Below are 18,619 nucleotides of genomic sequence, written 5' to 3' on the forward strand. Positions count from 1 at the left end.
CTGGTTGATTTGTGTGTGGAATGAAATGGCCTATCGTTTTGATGTTTCTCAAGCAACACATGGTGCTCTGGCGAGTGTACAGCAAAGTGTCTGTGTGAACATAAAACTTCAAAACTTCCTCCATCCAGCAACATGTGCAACGTGTTTCCACCTTTCATAGTTTGTCTGGATTAAACAATTGAAATCTGTTCTTCCTTTTCAAATCAACCTGTATATGTATGTGTAGTTTGTTGTGGTAACTTTTGATGTGAACAGTAATAGTGGACTAGTAAACAGCCAAAAAGTAACAACATATGTTTACATCTATCAAGAAGGTTCAAATTTTGTTTAATTGGTGTATTTTATATCTTAAAGTTTATCAAGAAAGTGATTTATGGAACACATAAAATATCAGGGATAACTTAGAGTAAAATGTATCAATATATGGATAGCGGTACATCCAAGCTGTGCTTTAAACATACAAAAATACAAATAATAAAATTAATACAATCTGAAGTTCTAAAACTATTTATTTTCTTCAATAATATGCCATCTTTTTTCAGGCAGTGCCATACATGTAATGAAACTGATCACCATATTTGTCACGAAAACGTTTATGATCCAGCTGATCCAAGGCCTTCGCGACTTTCTTCATTGAAGACCTGCAACACATTTGCGGCAAAAACACAGTATTACTTTTGATAATTGTGTGTCCGATTTTACTTTCATGCATAGCATTTGATCATTACAAATGTTCGAGTTTGGATGAAAATATGTAATATGGTACGTTCTAAATTTCATAGCCTTGAAAGTAACCTTTGGTTAATGATTTTCTTTTGCATACATAATGACATGCTCATCTTTCTTCTTCTTCCATTGGTTTTTGAAACCCATGGAAGGAAGCAAGAATTGTAGTGTATGCTTAATTTGTTAATGTAAAAAGAGGGATCTGGTAACTGAGTGATTCATTAAAGGCCTTCCTGTGATTAATATCAACCTGTATGCCTTGTGTATTTTCCTGCATTAAATGTCTGGGGTAGTCACTGACAACAGGATGTGTTGCAACATTTCTGCACAGAATGCAGATATATGTGGCCTTTAGTGTCACTTTTAATTCATTTTCATTATTACTTGTATACATAAAGTAAAGTTCACTGAAATATACGATAAGTTCTATGGGGGATATTAAACAGCAAATGTCTTACAAGGACTTTTCAATGTTTTCTCCAATACTTTAACAACTAAGTGGAAAGTACAGTTTTTAAACACATTTGAACACACTGAACAATTACTTTTATGTTTCTTACAGCCAAATATATACTCAAGGCAAAATGTCCCTTATAGCTTCTGCACTGATAAATATTGTTTTTTGCAGCTCTTATTTGGAACTGTCACAATAAAACCATTGTAATCTTTTCCAAGAGTGTAGTTTTAAAGGTTCATCTTAATATACTTACTTCTTAAAAATCTTCCTTGAAAGGCGCTCATATGAAGACTTTCGTTTTTCACTTATATCAGTTAGACCAGGAAATTTCTTTTTCCTTTCTTTTTTCGTGCTCTGTTTTTTTCGCTTCTCTGGCATTTTAAGATCAATCCCTGTTGCCTCCTTAAAAATTTGAAAGAAGAACATTTGGTGTAGATAATACAATACTCAACAATATTATGAAAAGAATAGTTGCTACTCACCATATAGTGGATATGCTGAGTTGCAGATAGGCACAACAAAAAGAATGTCACACAATAAGGTTTTGGTCAAAAAGGTCTTTGTCAAAAATAGACACCACACACACGCCAAAACTCACATACACATGACCACAGTCTTTGGCAGCTGAAGCCAACAACAGTACAATAATCAACAACTGCTACAACAATCATTTCTGTAAATAACAAACAATGCTTAATTTAATTCCTTGCTGCAAGTGTTGATTTTAGCAGCAAGACCACTTGTCTTGTGCAAAACTTGCTGCATTGTTTTTTATCTATTCCAGTTACAAGACAGCAAAAATCATGTACCAATTTAAGAGTCTTTTATAGATGTTTAAAATTTAGCCATATACCATGTCCACTTGCGTCACATGCCATTATCTTAATTTCCTTTTTGTTTATGTGGATGTCAAAACCATTAGCCAGCACTGAAGCGCCAAAGAAACTGTTATAGGCATGCGTATTCAAATACAGAAATATGTAAACAGGCAGAATATGGTGCTGTGATTGGCAATGCCAGTGTAAGACAAATGTCTGGCACAGTTGTTAGGACCATTACTGCTGCTACAATGGCAGGTTATCGAAATTTAAGTGAGTTTGAACATGGTGTTATAGTCGGCGCATGAGTGATGGGACACAGTATCTCCGAGGTAGCGATGAATTGGGGTTTTCCCATACAACCATTTTACGAGTGTACCGTGAATATCAGGAATCTGGTGAAACATCAAATCTCCAACATTACTGTGGTCAGAAGAAGATACTGCAACAACAGGACGAACAACGATTGAAGAGAATTGTTCATAATGACAAAGTGGTGAACCCTTCCGCAAATTGCTGCAGATTTCAATGCTGGGCCATTAAAAAGAGTCAGCGTGCGAACCATTCAACAAAACATCATTGATATGGGATTTCAGAGTCAAAGGCCCATTCATGTAGCCTTGATGACTGCACAGCACAAAGCTTTACGCCTCACCTGGGCACATCAACACCAACATTGGACTGTTGATGACTGGAAACAATGTTGCCTGGTTGGACGAGTCTCATTTCAAATGTTATCGAGTGGATGCACATGTATGGGTATGGAGACAACCTCATGAATCCATGGGCCTGCACATCAGCAGGGGACTGTTAAAGTTTGTGGAGGCTCTGTAATGGTGTGAGGTGTGTGCAGGTGGAGTGATATGGGACCTTTGATACATCTAGATACTACACTGAGAGGTGACACATACCTAAGCATCCTGTTTGATCACCTGCACCCATTTATGTCCATTGTGCATTCCAATGCGACACCTCACCGTGTCCAGATTTGCTACAGTGTGGCTCCAGGAACACTCTTCCGAGTTTAAATACTTCCGCTGGCGACCAAACTCCCCAGACATGAACACTATTGAGCAAATCTGGGATGTCTTGCAATACGCTGTTTAGAACAGATCTCCATCCCCTCGTACTCTTACGGATTTATCTACAGCCCTGCAGGATTCGTTGTGTCAATTTGCTCTAGCACTACTTCAGACATCAGTCTAGTCCATGCTACATCGTGTTGCGGCACTTCTGAGTGCTCGCGGGAGTCCTACACAATATTAGGCAGGTGCACGTTTCTTTGGCTTTTCAGCGTATTTCTTGAAGTACCTGACTCAATTTCCGACTCTGGTGATCACTGCTAAGTTTTCATATCATGCCGATTTTCTGTCTATGATTAACAACTTCCACATCGAGTCAGTCCTTCCCTCACAGCCACTTCAGTGTGCAAATTAAATATCAGTGTTAGCAATCAACATCCTGGTTTTGACAATTTATACCGATCTGACGGTGTTGACTACTATAGTCTGCTTTTTATATAAAAAAAAAAAAAAAAAAAAAAAAAAAAAAAAAAAAAAAAAAAAATAATTCATTCTTCAGAAGCATAGTACTTGCGTGCTTCTCATAACAGATATCAATTGAATCTCCTGTCATCGTTCTGAACTGTGTCCTCATTTTCAATTGGCCTAATTTCTCCTGGTCAGTTATAAAGATTCTCCAAGTACTATATTCATCTTCTTGCCTTACTTTCTGCTCCCATGACCTAAATACCTTTTTCATTTCTAATGACTGTGCTGCATCAGGTGACTGCTTTCAGTACATGTGCAGCATCTCCATTACCCTGGTACAATTTTATATTTATATCATGTCATCTATTTTCTATCCATTCTTTTTTATCTATTTTACATTTCAAGTTTATTTCATAAATGAGTAACCTGTACTGTGCTTGTTTACTTTAATCATTTTTTACTTTTTAACCATTTCTTTATCAGTTGCAGTATCTCACGAGTATCAAATGCCGCCTCTTATTTGCTTTTTTAAAAGTACTAACTTTTCTGTTGCATTTATTATAACAATTTTGCGGTCTGTACACCAGTTTTCCACACTATTATAGTGTGCATCACACAAGAGGTAGCTCTGTGCAGACAAAGAGCAATAAGGAAGTGTGGAGAGGATGAGGTTTGCTTAATGTATGGTAGCAGAGGTGGGGAAGATGCCAACCACATTACCAAACCATGTTGCTGTGATCAGCAATCATGCTCATATGGTTATGGTACATCATATTATATATACAAGAAATGTAACAAATGTTTCATTTGATTTTTATCGAGCTATTATAAGACAATCATCTCCTAGAGAAAAATACTTACAATACTGTCCAAATCGCTCTAAAAAGACGAATATCATTGTGAAAAGTTGTACATAAACACCTCACAATTTTGTGTCAGCTGTTGCACAGCTAGAAAGACAGACTGAGCCTGACAAAAGATGCAGTAGAGCTGACATATTTTTGTGAAGATGTTAAGCACAATTTTTTACAATGACATTTGTCATTTTAATATGATTTGTACTGTATTATAAAAGAAACAGCAACATACATTAACCTATTGTTACAAACCTGAATGATGTGTTACAGATTGTCTTACATGTTCAAGTAAATCCTATTGGCTGCCAGCAGTTAATGGAAGGAGACTGTACAGAATGGCTAAAACTGTGCTGCTTTCTGATGAGATGTGAAATAGAATTCCTTGGAGTAAAATTATTTACTTTGTTGCATTTTACAAAGCAGTCTTGAGTTTTTGGTTCATTGGACGTGCCTAGTCTCCAGCAGGAGCTTTATCGTTAATCACTTGAATTTTAACTGCCATTTCATAACTAGTTTACAATTACTATGTCTGTCAACTCTTGAATAATTATTGCAGTCCTTTACTCGATTCCTCCTCTGTGTTTTAACAAAATATAGTCAATCAGTTATATTCCTTGATCCCCTAGCATTGTGTATGCACACTTTCTTCACAAGGGGCACTCAAAGGGATAATTTTTGGCAACAAACTCGTCTACAATACAGAACTCTTTTTACTGTTCTCATTTTGCTTGCCAAGACAGAATTTTCTCTTTTTGCCTACCTTTAACCAATGACTACATTTCAGTTTCCTCCCATTTGTCATGTTTTACATGTTTATTAACATTATGACAAATAACTTTAAATACACTGTCATCCACATCAGTGGTTCACACGTATACTTATATGATCACAATGTCTCTTTGATATCCATTCAATTTCATCATCACTATTCTTTTGGGTTACTGCAGATAACACTTTACCACTAATTTTCTTATTCATTATTATGCCTACAATAGCCCTATTATTCCCACTCAAAATATCTCCTCTTTCAGTCTACAGATGATTGTAGAACAGTACGGTGCATCTCACTGGTTCCTAAAATATTTACCTCCATCCTTTAAATTTCTCCATTTAGATATTCTAGTTTCACAGACTTTCTTAAGATTCTAATAACCCTTGTGACCAGTTTTATTAGCATTCTTTGTTTGTCTGATTGCCCTTTCTAAGCAGAGACCTTTATTTGTGTGTTAAACAAACAGATGACTAAGTGTTGAAATAAATATAGTAGGAAAGTTCTGTTAGAGTGACCTAGGAATGGAGCACGATAGCTCAATCACTGAAGAGCACTATGAACAACATACTAAAATCCTCACCGGTGGGGTGTGAGCATTGGGATGGGGGAGCATTTAAAGGAGAAACTGCCACTTCTAGCGAAAATGTTTCTCTAAACAAAGTTAGTCGATAAATTTTTTCTGGGTTTGTGACTGCACTGTCAATATGTAAAACTAGTAATGTTTCGGTCACTGTTGCAAGTGACCTCCTTCCGCTCGCCGATTTCCACCCGTCGCAAGCAGTAATGCAAACACCAATCACAATGTTGAGTCTCCACCAATGAAAAGAAATAATAAAAACACCAATAAAGAACTTCCAATGCCTTTCCCCTTCATCCTTAACATCCTATCAGAATTAGATAACAGCCACGTCTGCATGTATATAAGAAACAAAGGTTTCTCATTTGGCAGTAAACCAAAACACTCCAAAGAAGGTCACTTGCAATAGTGACTGAAACGTCGGTAGTTTTACATATTGACAATGCGGTCACAAACCCAGAAAAATTTTATTGACTGTGACAATGGCCGCAGAAGTCTATGTTCATATTTAAAATATAAAAAAATACAGTTCATTGTTAGGTGAAATAGGTTAAGAACAAATATTAAATGGGTGAACAATGTCTAAGTGCACTAGGAGCCATCTTAAGGGATAAATTTTGTTCTGGGGGTGTAACAGAGTGAAGGGTAGAAGCGTGGGGGAAGGTAGATCGCCTGATTGTGGTCGTGCTCTTCTTTTCAACAAACGTCTGAAAACTGAAGAATGGCTAGTGATTCCCCACTCTTATCTGAACCACTACATCACGAGAAGCAACAATAGGGCGTTTCACACAGTTATACTGATCCTCCATAGTCTGCCTTATGAATCACTGGTGACACAGTGCACAGAGATGCCCAGGGGGTGTTTATTTTCCACAAAGTGCATTAACACTACAGGAATGCAGATACGAGCTTCTATAGTGTGTTTCAAATTAGTTGCGACTTTTGATGTTTGGCTCACCGGAGGGTACGTGACACTGTTGCCTAGGTAACACCAATGGTGAGCCAGCTTTTCCTACCACGCCCCCTGTGGTATAGTTAGTAAAGCATCCTTGTTGCCATGCCATGGGTGAACAGAACCATGTGATGTTGTGTGTTACATGCATATCTGCGTTCATCAGCTCTCGTTGTAAGGTGGTTATTTTCTGACTTTGAAGTGTTCTGCAGCCATCAGGTACTGTGAATAAGTGTTTTGTGTTGGCGTTACATTAATAACAACGGTGTAGCACATCTGAACATGAAGTTTGCTTTAAAAGTTGTAGTCCAAAAACTCATTCACCAGCTATGAAGATAATGCTCTTGTGCAAAACATTCCTCCGAATCTGGAAATAGTAATAGACAATGCACCATACCACTTTGTTGTGATTGATATAGCTCAAAGAATGAAATGAAGGAAAGAGGGTATTTTTCTCTGGATAGAAAGAAATGTTCTATTGGAAGAAGTTGAACGTAGCATACGTAAGGCAAGGTTAATGGAACCTGTAGTGCTGTACAAGCCAAACACTCCATGCTACCATACTGAAGAACTAGCCACTACATGGGCCTAGATGAAAAGTAACATGGCAAAAAATTAGCTCTGTGATGTTGAAATGTTCACAAAAGAAGCCATTACAAATGTTACACCACAGGACTGGTCTCAAAGGGTTAGTGGTTAGCCATACCAAGACGGTAGTTGAGGAGTTGGATTAATGAAGGTTGGGGGTGAGTTTTGAGTAATACGTAACTTCTCTTGTGACCATGTTAAAATCTCCTTCTTTTGCCAAAACACACCAGTGTGTCCCTAATGTCCCTAACATTCTAATTTAGTTGAAAAAGAAATTGAGACATTGCTGAAGCTAGCAATTGAGGTTAAGGACAGGTCAGTAGTTTACGAAAAAGCCTATTCTCAATATAAAAATCAACGAGTAAATTCTTCACTTAGACTGTTGCAAGACCCACAACAATTCTTGCTTCACCAGCTATCAGTGGTCTTTAAAAATTAAATTATTTCACTGCAAAAAATCTGTAGATGCTTAAATATCGTGGTAGACAGGGAATTTTTACATATTAATCATATGGCAAAATATTCTCCTCTTTGCATGCTTTCATTTGCCAAAAATCTTGTTTTGATATCTCAGACTGTTTGTTGGATACGAGGGATTTGGGAGTATTAAATTCTGGCTTTTTCACTGGATGCATGTGTTTGTGACAGAGCACTCTTTACATACATTCCATTTTCTCGAGACTGGAGACAGATATCGATATCCTTCCAAGTTTAAAGAATAGCTCAGTATGTTATCTACATTTCATACACAGCAACATATGATTTAAAACATGCACCCAATGCAAATTCATAGTGACCCTTGTTTTTGGCTGCAAACTTTAAGAACTTAATGCAGTAGGTTACCTAATATCGAGACATCACACTATGATCTTTAGCGATGTGACAGGCAGTTCATCATTAAGCTGACGAACTAAGTTATAAGATGTGCTAGAATCACAGTGTTTTACCCAATAGTTTCTTTAACGTTGTTTGAGGAAGATAACAGATCTGCCAGCTTGGGCGGTTTGCTGTTCGCGCAGTCAAGTGAGCCTGACAGGTACTGCACAGGGTAGGCTAGGTGATGTACTGTGGTCAGCAGCTGACGTACTCACTCTGTGCACGCTGGCAACTGTGCTTCCCTCCACTCGCTCCACACGGAACTGTCAAAAGTCACAACTAATTTTAAATGCACTATAATAATATTAACACAAGAAATTTATGTGGACAAAATGTAAGCAAACTGTTCTACAGTTACCTGGGTCATCTGGAGTCTCCTGTCTACCACCAGCTTTTCTGAATTACACATATGTAATGCTAAACATGCCTTGGTGCACGGCCAGCACATCTTGGCACAGTGTTACACCGTCCGGGTTATCTGGATACTTCCCACTAACACCAACCTGTCAGAACTCCGGAGATGGGAACTTGCCCTTCAGTATATCCTCTTTTCTCGTTATCCGCCAGGCCTCAACCTCCGCTAATTTCAAGTTCCCGCCGCTCATACCTCACCTGTCTTTCAACAACATCTTTGCCTCTTTACTTCCGCCTCAACTGACATCTCTGCCCAAACTCTTTGCCTTTTCAAATGTCTGTGTGTGTGTGTGTGTGTGTGTGTGTGTGTGTGTGTGTGTGTGTGTGTGTGTGTGTGGGCGCGCGCGAGCGAGAGAGAGTGTATACCTGTCCTTTTTCCCCCCTAAGGTAAGTCTTTCCGCTCCCGGGATTGGAATGACTCCTTACCCTCTCCCTTAAAACCCACATCCTTTCGTCTTTCCCTCTCCTTCCCTCTTTCCTGACGAAGCAACCGTTGGTTGCGAAAGTTAGAATTTTGTGTGTATGTTTATGTTTGTTTGTGTGTCTATCGACCTGCCAGCTCTTTTGTTTGGTAAGTCTCATCATCTTTGTTTTTAGATATATTTTTCCCACGTGGACTGTTTCCCTCTATTATATTCATCACACATATGTAAGTTAGAAGTTATCCTTACAACAAATCTTTCATTACCATAATCCTCCTGGCCTCAAATCTCCATTAATCCACTGTACCCACATCTTCCGCCAACAGCTCCCCCTTCCTCTGTCTTGTCAACAACCTCCCAACTCCCCTCTTGACGTCATCTTCATCACGTGCCGCACCTCACTGGCTCTGAGACACAGGTGGCACATGCATAACCCATGCACCTGCCACCCCTCTCTCCAGCATTCCTAGCCAGTAAACCTGCTACCTTCCTACTTACATGCAGAATGCACAGGAGTATTACTATCATCAAAATGTTCAAGTTTTTCAAACATGTAATACTCTATCAAACAATGATCTTAGGTTATCACTGAATTTTCAACACCCAGAATGGTTTCACTTAATAACAGTTAAATGAAATAAGAAATGATGAAAAGGAATAGTCCCCTAACTGTATTTTTCAGTAGAAAAATTTGAATATCAGTTCTCCATCTAGCTAAACATTACCCGTAATGAGAAACTAATTTGCAATGCTGTAAGAAGAATTGCAAGTCGTCAAAGTTGGTGAAGCTAAATAAAAGAACCAAATAAAGAAAAAAATAGGCGCCCATCTGTCTTTCCTTGCCAAATTAGCATTTTGGCATCGCCTGTTGTGGCATCATTACTCAAATGAAGAGATGTACATGAACAGTAGCATCTCTAATTTCATTGCAGTATTGCATTCACATATAGTTAATGGTGCAATATGCGTTGAACCTGATACTTTTTGGCACAAGCTGAATATCCCCAACAATTTTCTGCTGATAAGTGTCACTTATGCAGGTGGAATTTTGCTGTAAAATAAAATATAAAATGTGAAATAATACACTCAGAATATTTTCTGCCAGAGGATAATCCATGTGAAACTGGCAAGTAAAAAAATAAATACAAATAAATACGGACTTGGTGATTTAGAACTCTGTAATTTTATTCTACCTATCAAAATAGGGTGAAACCCAAAATTAAATTGTTTTGACCTTTTAGTTTGTGAGTTACTCGTTTTTAAACATTCCAAAATTAACAATTTTTGTCACACTTTCAAACCTTGAAATGGTTATATCTCACAAACTCTTTAACCTATAGACCTGAAATTTGTATAATTTTATCCAATTTTCTATAAGCTTTTAAAATAGGTGATACTTGACTACTTTTCTCAAACCAAATTAATAAAATATTAAAAACTGAATTTCTTTTTTGTGTTGAAAAAATGTACATTAAGACATATAATTTTGTTACACACGCAGGGGCGGAGGGCGAGGAGTCACTGCACATGTGGCTACAGAAGATAACCAAAATAGAGTGTTTCTTTGTAGGAAAAATATCATTAATATGGAGATAAAATGGCAGATTCTAGCAAAACAGCATGTAAGTTAATAATGTAATAATATTAATATAATGTCGTATTGTGTAGAAAGTGAAGTAGTGATTGACCAACAAGCTACCATCCTACACGAAACGACCGTTAATTCATTAGGCCATCTGTATAACTCATTATCAAGTGTTTGTATTCTTTAGCCTATCCTTTCCTGCTTTTTATTTATTGTATGCAGCCTCAAAGTACATGGACAAATCTCCAGTCCAAATGGTATCTATCTATAGATTGTTGGAAGAAAATACCTACAGCTCTGTTGTGCAAAAAAAAGTACAAAACTGTCAGCAAATAGTGAGCAAAAGATTTGGATCTTCAATGTAGTTAGCAATTTTACCACACATAACATATCTAAGAAATCAGTATTTGAAGGCTAATATGAAGGTGAGATATTATCCTTAACCAAGGATCTTCTCAATCGGTTAATGATGGTGGCAACAAAATAACTGTGTGCGAGACCACGGAACCTTCCTTTTCACAGTCCATGCTCTTACCAACTAAGCAATGCAGGCAAAACTTGTGACCCAGTCTCACAGCTTCCCTTATGCTGGTACCTCTCTCCTGTTGTCCAAACTTAAAAGATGTTTTCCTGCATACCATGCTGCACTATCTCTCTTGGAAGAAATGACATTGCAGTAAAAAGACTTAACCACAGCGTAGAGCATTGTTCGTAGTACGAGTTTTTCACTTTGCACCAGAGTGTGCACCTAAAGCTCCCTGGAAGATTGAAAATGTATGTCATATCAAGTCAAACCCAGAACCTCGCCTTCCCCAGTCTGGCACACAATTTTAATCTGGCAGGAAGTTGCAAAAAAGTAGAGACAGTACTGCAGAGCCAAAGACTCATTCTGGAGAGGAAGCAGCTGGTTCCAGCTCTGGTTAAGAACTGCAGTTTAGTCCGCAATAAGTGAGTGACAGTTTATTTTGAAGCAGATTTCACACTGTTTTGAATGTGTGATTTGCGAATGTGATTTACATGGGCAGAAGTCGACCATACGGAATACTGGTGACTGAGGATCAGACTAAAACTTATATGCACAATGCACCATTAGGAGTTGCCACCAAGCAGACACATGGCTTACCAGCCTCAGCACAGTGGAAATTATGGGTGGAGCTGATCTTGTAGCCAGCCTGGTCTGCTCATGTTTTACCACCAATGATCTTCAAATGTTTGTCTCACTTATCTGTGCACTTGCACCCATAATCAGCTGGGCCCACACAAAAGCCTTCTAAAAATCACATTCTACTTGCACTGGAGGACTTGTGGCTAAGACCTTTGACATCAACTGGCTTCAGGCAAATAGTTTTAAATTTTTTGTTAGAACCACAGGGGGAAGAACCTCACGTTATGCCGTAATACCATGTTGGTATCCTTTATTTTCAACTTTGGTGGATTAAGTATGCATTGTGTGAGGGTACTGAATTTTTGCGTAATTAAATTTAAAGCGAGAGGTTTACTGTTAAACCCTTATAGTCAAATATTATAAATGAGTAATCATGTGGTTTTTACGGGAAGTTAAAGGGAATGTTTCAAATAGTGCACAGGTCCACATTTATTAATATGATATACGTTAGTACAGTCGTATAAGTATCTGCTTGAGGTACTCCTTGGGCAGCATTCGGAGTTCATCACCAGACATCTACACATCACAACAAATGTGTGAAGACTGAGCATATAACAAAGAGAATTAATTACCTTGGAAGAGTGTGTATACATGAAAATCCCACAGATGTAGCATTTACTTTGTTTCGGTTCAAACCTGATATCCTCATAGAAAGCTCATTTGTATATGACTATGTGATACACAGATATAATTACATAATCCAGTGGAACTCACTGGTACTACAAGGAAGAATAATAATTAACTAAAGTTCAAAACTGAATCAAGAATATTTTTTTTAAGAATCTGTCACCCACAAACACTGTCCTGTCATGTCATGACCTTGGAGTTAGACATGAATATGGAGTGCAAGAAGTCTGAACTGAATAATGCAACACGAGAAATTTTTTTAAAGGTTTTCATCTAGCTTTCAGCTGTTAGAAATTTATTTTGCAATTGCAATTTTGGCATTAAGCCATTTTCAAGCATCTACAAAACATAATACAACAGAATGAGAACCATTTACAGTGGGATTAACAATGGGTACATTCATATGCTGTATTTACAAGATTTTAAACTATGGTGAATCCAGGACGGAATAATGTCAATATAAGGTCTGTTCAAAAAATTCAGAAACTTTGACCACAAAATTTTTCTACACTTATCTTTTACTTATTGTGCATGGTCTCCTCCGAAATTCTCTCCTACACAATTGATACAACGCTCCCAATGCCATTTCCACTTCCAGAAGCACTCTTGGTATGCCTCTTGCTGGATCGCTTGAAGCGAAGTCGATTAATTTCATTTTATCTTGTCAATCATTGCACATCTTCATCCTTTCAATGGCGTTTTCAACTTTGGAAATAAAAAAATAAAAAAGTCCGCAGGGGTCAGGTCAGGAGAGTACGGAGAATAAGGCAGCACACCAATTTCGTTTTTTGTTCAACAGTCACGCACCAACAGTTATGAATGTCCGGGTGCGTTACCACGATCCAAGAGCCATGAAAGTCCCCCCTCATTTCAGGCTGTTCCTCTCTCACACTTTCTCGCAGGCGTCGCAACACATCCAGATAGAACCACCGATTAACAGTTTGTCCCTGTAGTATGAATTCATGAACTAATGTTTCAAAGTCAAAGAAAACTGTAAGCATGGCTTTGACATCTGACCTGACCTTTCGAGCTCTTTTTTGTCTTGGAGAGCCTTTCCCTACCCATTGTGAAGATTGAACTTTGGTCTCAACATCATAACCACACACCCACATCTCATCACAAGTTATGATTCTCCTCAGGAACCCTTCCTGCCATTTTTAAACTGTGTCAACCATTCGTCACACCAAGTACGACTAAAGCACTCATCACTGTAGGCTTCCTGCATCATTTGGTGTGTATCTAAAGTTTTTCTTGAGTTTCACGCTAAATTTAATGCAGACATGTTGCTCCTCTAACGCTGCCATCTCGAAATTCACAAACTGTGCAACACAACATTCTATTCAATACAGCACTGGACAATAGCTAACAGACATGCAACAATGAAACTTATGGTGTTTACACATTAAACACAGGTGTGTGCACCAACCACATTTCACTCCAACACACCAATGGCACAAATTACAAATGTTCTGGAATTTTTTGAACAGACCTCATATTATGAAAAGGAAAGATTGCTACTCACCACACAGTGCAAAGCACAGGTCACACACACACACACACACACACACACACACACACACACACACACACACACACGACCACTGTCTCTGGCTGCCGGGGCCAGATACTGATAAGATTAGCCAGATACTGACAAGATTTTTTAAAAGGTTTTTACATATCAGTTTGTTATGCACATATAACAATGTAATATGTACAACTGCACATCAAAGAACAAGTAGTCGGTAATACTAGTCAATATGATGATAAAGAATGACAAAGGCGCCCACAAATTTAGAATATTTCGGAAACCAACCTGCACTGTCAACAAAATTCACAACAGATCGTACTGCCCAGAAATGCATAAAAAAAAGAGACTTCTTTTCCCTGTATGACTGACAGAATGATTAAACCTCTCATTAGAACAGAACAAAATTACTGAAGAGTTGTGTATACTAAAACATATAGCAATACATAAAGGCTACAATGCTGATAAGTACCCAGAATGTATACTACCAACATACATTACAAAAGCAACAATGTACATAAAGAAATAACATTAAAAAGGGAAGCACAACCAGAAAAGAATGAAATTCATTGCTTTACTTTATTATAATGGCATCTCAGACAGAACAGCCAGTAATTTTTGTAAAATTGATGTACGAATCAGGTTCCGCACGAACACCAAAGTAGGGATAATAATCACACACACAACCCAGAAAACAAAACCATTTACACAATCAGCGAATTATAAAATCAGATGTGGTGAATATGAAAATTTCTATGTGAGGCAAACAGGTAAATGTTTTTCCACCAGTTTCAGAAAGCACACAAATGAAAGTGAGAACTATAAATCTTCATTTAGCATCACAAAATCTATAAAGGTGCTACATGGGGTAGAGAAGGGCAGATTAGTAGACACACTATAATAAATTGACAAATTTATAAATATAATTTGACACACACAAACAACAAATAGGTATGCATAATATAAAGTTACTACTATATTGGTTTTCACAATTTTGGTAAACATTTTTGGAATACAGTGATCAATTGTTATATTTAGATTAAAGTTCAGTCTTGATCACGTTATGTCTGTTTTAATGGGTAACCGGTTTCGGTTTTTTTTCTATAAAACCATCATCAGACCCATTGGCTCCCTTGGGTTGGTAGGTGGAGCTCTCCTTGCTGCTGTGCAGTCAACTGATCAACAGAGCTTGAGATATGACTCCATGAAAAACTGTACTTTTGTACACGGCTTTTTGCAACATACTGAGACCAGTTTACACCGCAGAAGAACAAACGATATTTAAAAATGATATAAAAATATATTTATTGGCTCTAAATGTTATTAATAACTCTATATCGAAACTGAAAATGATTTTTAAATATTTGTTATTATCTAAAAACAAGTGTTTTGCTTGACAATGTAAATCAACAAGCTGTTGTCATGGAAATGAAAAAGATGACTAGTACACCACTAAACATAATCAAATGGTATGTAGCAACAAATAATAATTACAAATAGGATTTTGAGCCTTTGTACATCATAAAGAAGAACTTAATGAAACATTGCATGTGAAAATCAAATTCTGAAGATTCACATCCATTATACGTTCACTGAATGTATGCAGAAACTGCAATGTGATTAGCTTAAAACGTTCGAAGAAGCAGTAGCAGAGTAGCCATGCTCTCTCAAATTTAGTATTGACTGAAAGCCTGCAATCTGCAATAAACTGTTTGCACCCAATGCAACCAGGTAGCACAGTATGCAGTTGTCATGCAGCAAACAACATGCAATACTATGAGTTACAGCCAGACAGCACAGAGGCAATTCAGCAATGCTGCTCAGCGACAGACTTCCCTGCAGAGCTCACTTTATTAAAATCTGTTGGATTATATTCTTTTAGATACAATATACTGTGAGTGATTTCTCAATTAACTTTGGCAAACAGCGAAGTGAAGTTTGATCAGAAAGAAAAATTGTTGAGAAAATTAAGTTCATTAATGACAAATAAAAATGGAAACCGTGATGTTGTTATAGCAACTATGGTTACAAAAGTTAATGAATCAGAAGGCTACGAGAGTGTTAAGCAGTTTTTGGTATCCCACTTAGACAGTGAACTGACATCGCTTACTTCCAATATGATTGGCACAGAGGAATTATGGGCAAATTTTAAGCAGACTGTAAAGCATGGTCTGGAGAATTGTGCACCTAGTAAGTGGATTAAGGACAAAAAAGACCTGCCATGTTTAACAATGAGATTGGAAACAGCTGAGGAAGCAAATGCTGTTTTACTCTTAGATCAAAAGAGAAGATGCAAATGACGACAAGCAAATGTTAGAACAGATTTGTACGTCTGTGAAAAGATCTATGCATGAAGCATACTATTACCACCATCATATTTAGAAAAAGATTAGACGGGGAGGGGGGGGGGGGGGGGATCGGTATGCGGGTCTAAGGCTTCCATCCAGTCACTTGTTTATCATGGTATGTGGGTCTAAGGCTTCCATCCAGTCACTTGTTTATCAATCTGGTGTGGCAGTTGAGGACAGCAAAATGAAAGCTGAAGTCTCAAATTTCACGTTTAAGAAATCGTTCATGCAGGAGAATAACACAAACATACCATCATTTGATCATCGAACAAACTCCTGTAAAGTTGACATAATAAGCGTCCCTTGTGTAGAGAAAAAACTGAAAGAGTTGAAAACAAGTAAGTCACCAGGTCTGGATGGAATCCCAATTCAGTTTTTCGAAGAGTACTCTACAGCATTGGTCCCTTTCCTAACTTGCATTTATTGCGAATCTCTCGTCCAGCACAAGGTCCCAAGTGACTGGAAAAAATTGCAGGTTACTCCTGTATATAAGATGGGTAAAGAATGGACCAGCATAATTACAGACCAGTATCTTTAACATTGGTTTGCTGCAGAATCCTTGACTACATTTTCAGTTCTGATACAATAAATTTTGCTGAGACCAAGAATCTTAGATTCATGAATCAGTATGAAACCAAGCTTGCCCTTTTCTCATTTGATACACTGTGTACTATGGATGAAGGGCAAACAGGCTGATTCCATATTTTTAGATTTCTGGAAAGTGTTTGATACAGTGTCCCATTGTAGGCAATTAAAGAAAGTACGAGTATATGGAACAGGTTCATTGATATGTGAGTGGCTCAGCGACATAGAACCCAGTAAGTTGTCATTCACAGCAAGTGTTCATCAGAGACAAGGGTGGCATCAGTAGTGACCCACAGAAGTGTAATAGGACTGCTATTTTTCTCGATATACATAAATGATTTGGCAGACAGTGCGAGCAGCAATCTGCGGTTGTTTGCTGATGATGCTGTGGTGTGCGGTAAGGTGTCAAAGTTGAGTGACTGAGGAGGAAATAAGATGACTTAGGCAAAATTTCTAGTTAGTGTGATGAATGGCAGCTAGCTCAACATGAAAAGGCATGGGAGCTAATGCAGATGAGTAAGAATAACAAACCTGAAATGTTTGGATACAGCATTAGTAGTGTCCAGCTTGACACAGTCACCTCATTTAAATATTTGGGCATAAAGTTGCAAAGCAATATGAAATGGAACAAGTATATGGGAATTGTGGTAGGGAAGGTGAGTGGTCAACTTTGGTTTATTGGGAGACTTCTAGGAAAGTGTGGTTCATCTGTAAAGGTGCCTGCTCATAGGATAATAGCATGACCTATTCTTGAGTACTGCTTGAATGTTTGGGATCCATAAAAGTTCCAATTAAAGGAAAACATTGAAGCAATTCAGACGCGGCTTCTAGATTTGTTACTGGTGGGTTCGAACAACTTACAAGTGTTACGGATATGCTTCAGGAACACAAATGGGAATCCCTGGAAGGAACACGACATTCTTCTTGAAGAACACTATTGAGAAAATCTATAAGACCGGCATTTGGAACTGACTGCAGAGCGATTCCACTGCCTCCAACATACATTACATGTAAGGACTATAAAGAGAAGGTATGAGAAATTAGGGCTCATATGGAGGCATATAGACAAACATTTTTTCCTTGCTCTATTTGTGGATGGAATATGAAAGGAAATGACTTATGGTGGTACAGGGTACCCTCCATCACAGGCTACACAGTATACTGTGGAGTATCTATGTAGGTGTAGATGTACATGTAGAACATTTCTGTACAATTAAATCTGTAGTGGATAATTTTGTGAATAGAGTAGGTATATTAGAATAGAAACTATTAGACACAAATGATACTTTGGAAAGAGTAACAAATATGAATGTTGCTATGTCTTCTGTAATTATAAATTAATTGGAACCACAGTTAGAAAAATTAGAAGCTAATATAGGACCCTCAAGCAGTGAGGGGAAATCATCAAAACAAAGGTTTACTGGAGGATAAGTTACTGTATTCACATACTAATGCGCAGGCAGATATGGGATCGACATTAAATACTAAAAGGGATAAAAGGTATACTTCAGAGGAATTACGAATTAATACATATTTAAATTTTGAATGAGCAACTCATGGGACAAGAAAAGAATTAGATCTAATAATGGAGGACTACATTACAGATTTCCAACTTTTACTCCATTGGGCAAGGACACCCATACTGGGGCAAGGGGGAGTTGCACCATTTCCGAGTTATTTGGCATTGAAGTTAACCAATCAGGTCACTGCATGCACAAATTTAAGCACTTTTACGTGCTAAAGCGCAGTAATGCAGAAACATCTGTGGGTCCATAAGCTACCATTTTTTGAAATTCTCATTACCAGTTAAAATATGCCTTTCTCCATAAGTGATA

At 37.7% G+C, this 18,619-nt stretch overlaps 1 protein-coding gene across 4 annotated transcripts in view; it reads right to left on the reverse strand.

Moving 5' to 3' along the window:
* Positions 1-491: 491 nt before the first annotated feature.
* LOC124790151 (UV-stimulated scaffold protein A-like) overlaps positions 492-18,619 on the reverse strand; it is a 125,811-nt gene continuing 107,683 nt past the window's right edge. For all 4 annotated transcript variants that reach the window (XM_047257742.1, XM_047257746.1, XM_047257745.1 and 1 more), the window contains 2 exons: positions 1,437-1,585; positions 492-641 (listed from right to left, as the gene is read on the reverse strand). In XM_047257742.1, coding sequence (XP_047113698.1) covers positions 539-641; positions 1,437-1,585 — 252 coding nt within the window. In that variant the 3' untranslated portion in view covers positions 492-538. The remainder of the gene's footprint in view (positions 642-1,436; positions 1,586-18,619) is intronic.

The sequence above is a fragment of the Schistocerca piceifrons genome, chromosome 3 (genome assembly GCF_021461385.2).
Source record: "Schistocerca piceifrons isolate TAMUIC-IGC-003096 chromosome 3, iqSchPice1.1, whole genome shotgun sequence".
NCBI lineage: Eukaryota > Metazoa > Arthropoda > Insecta > Orthoptera > Acrididae > Schistocerca > Schistocerca piceifrons.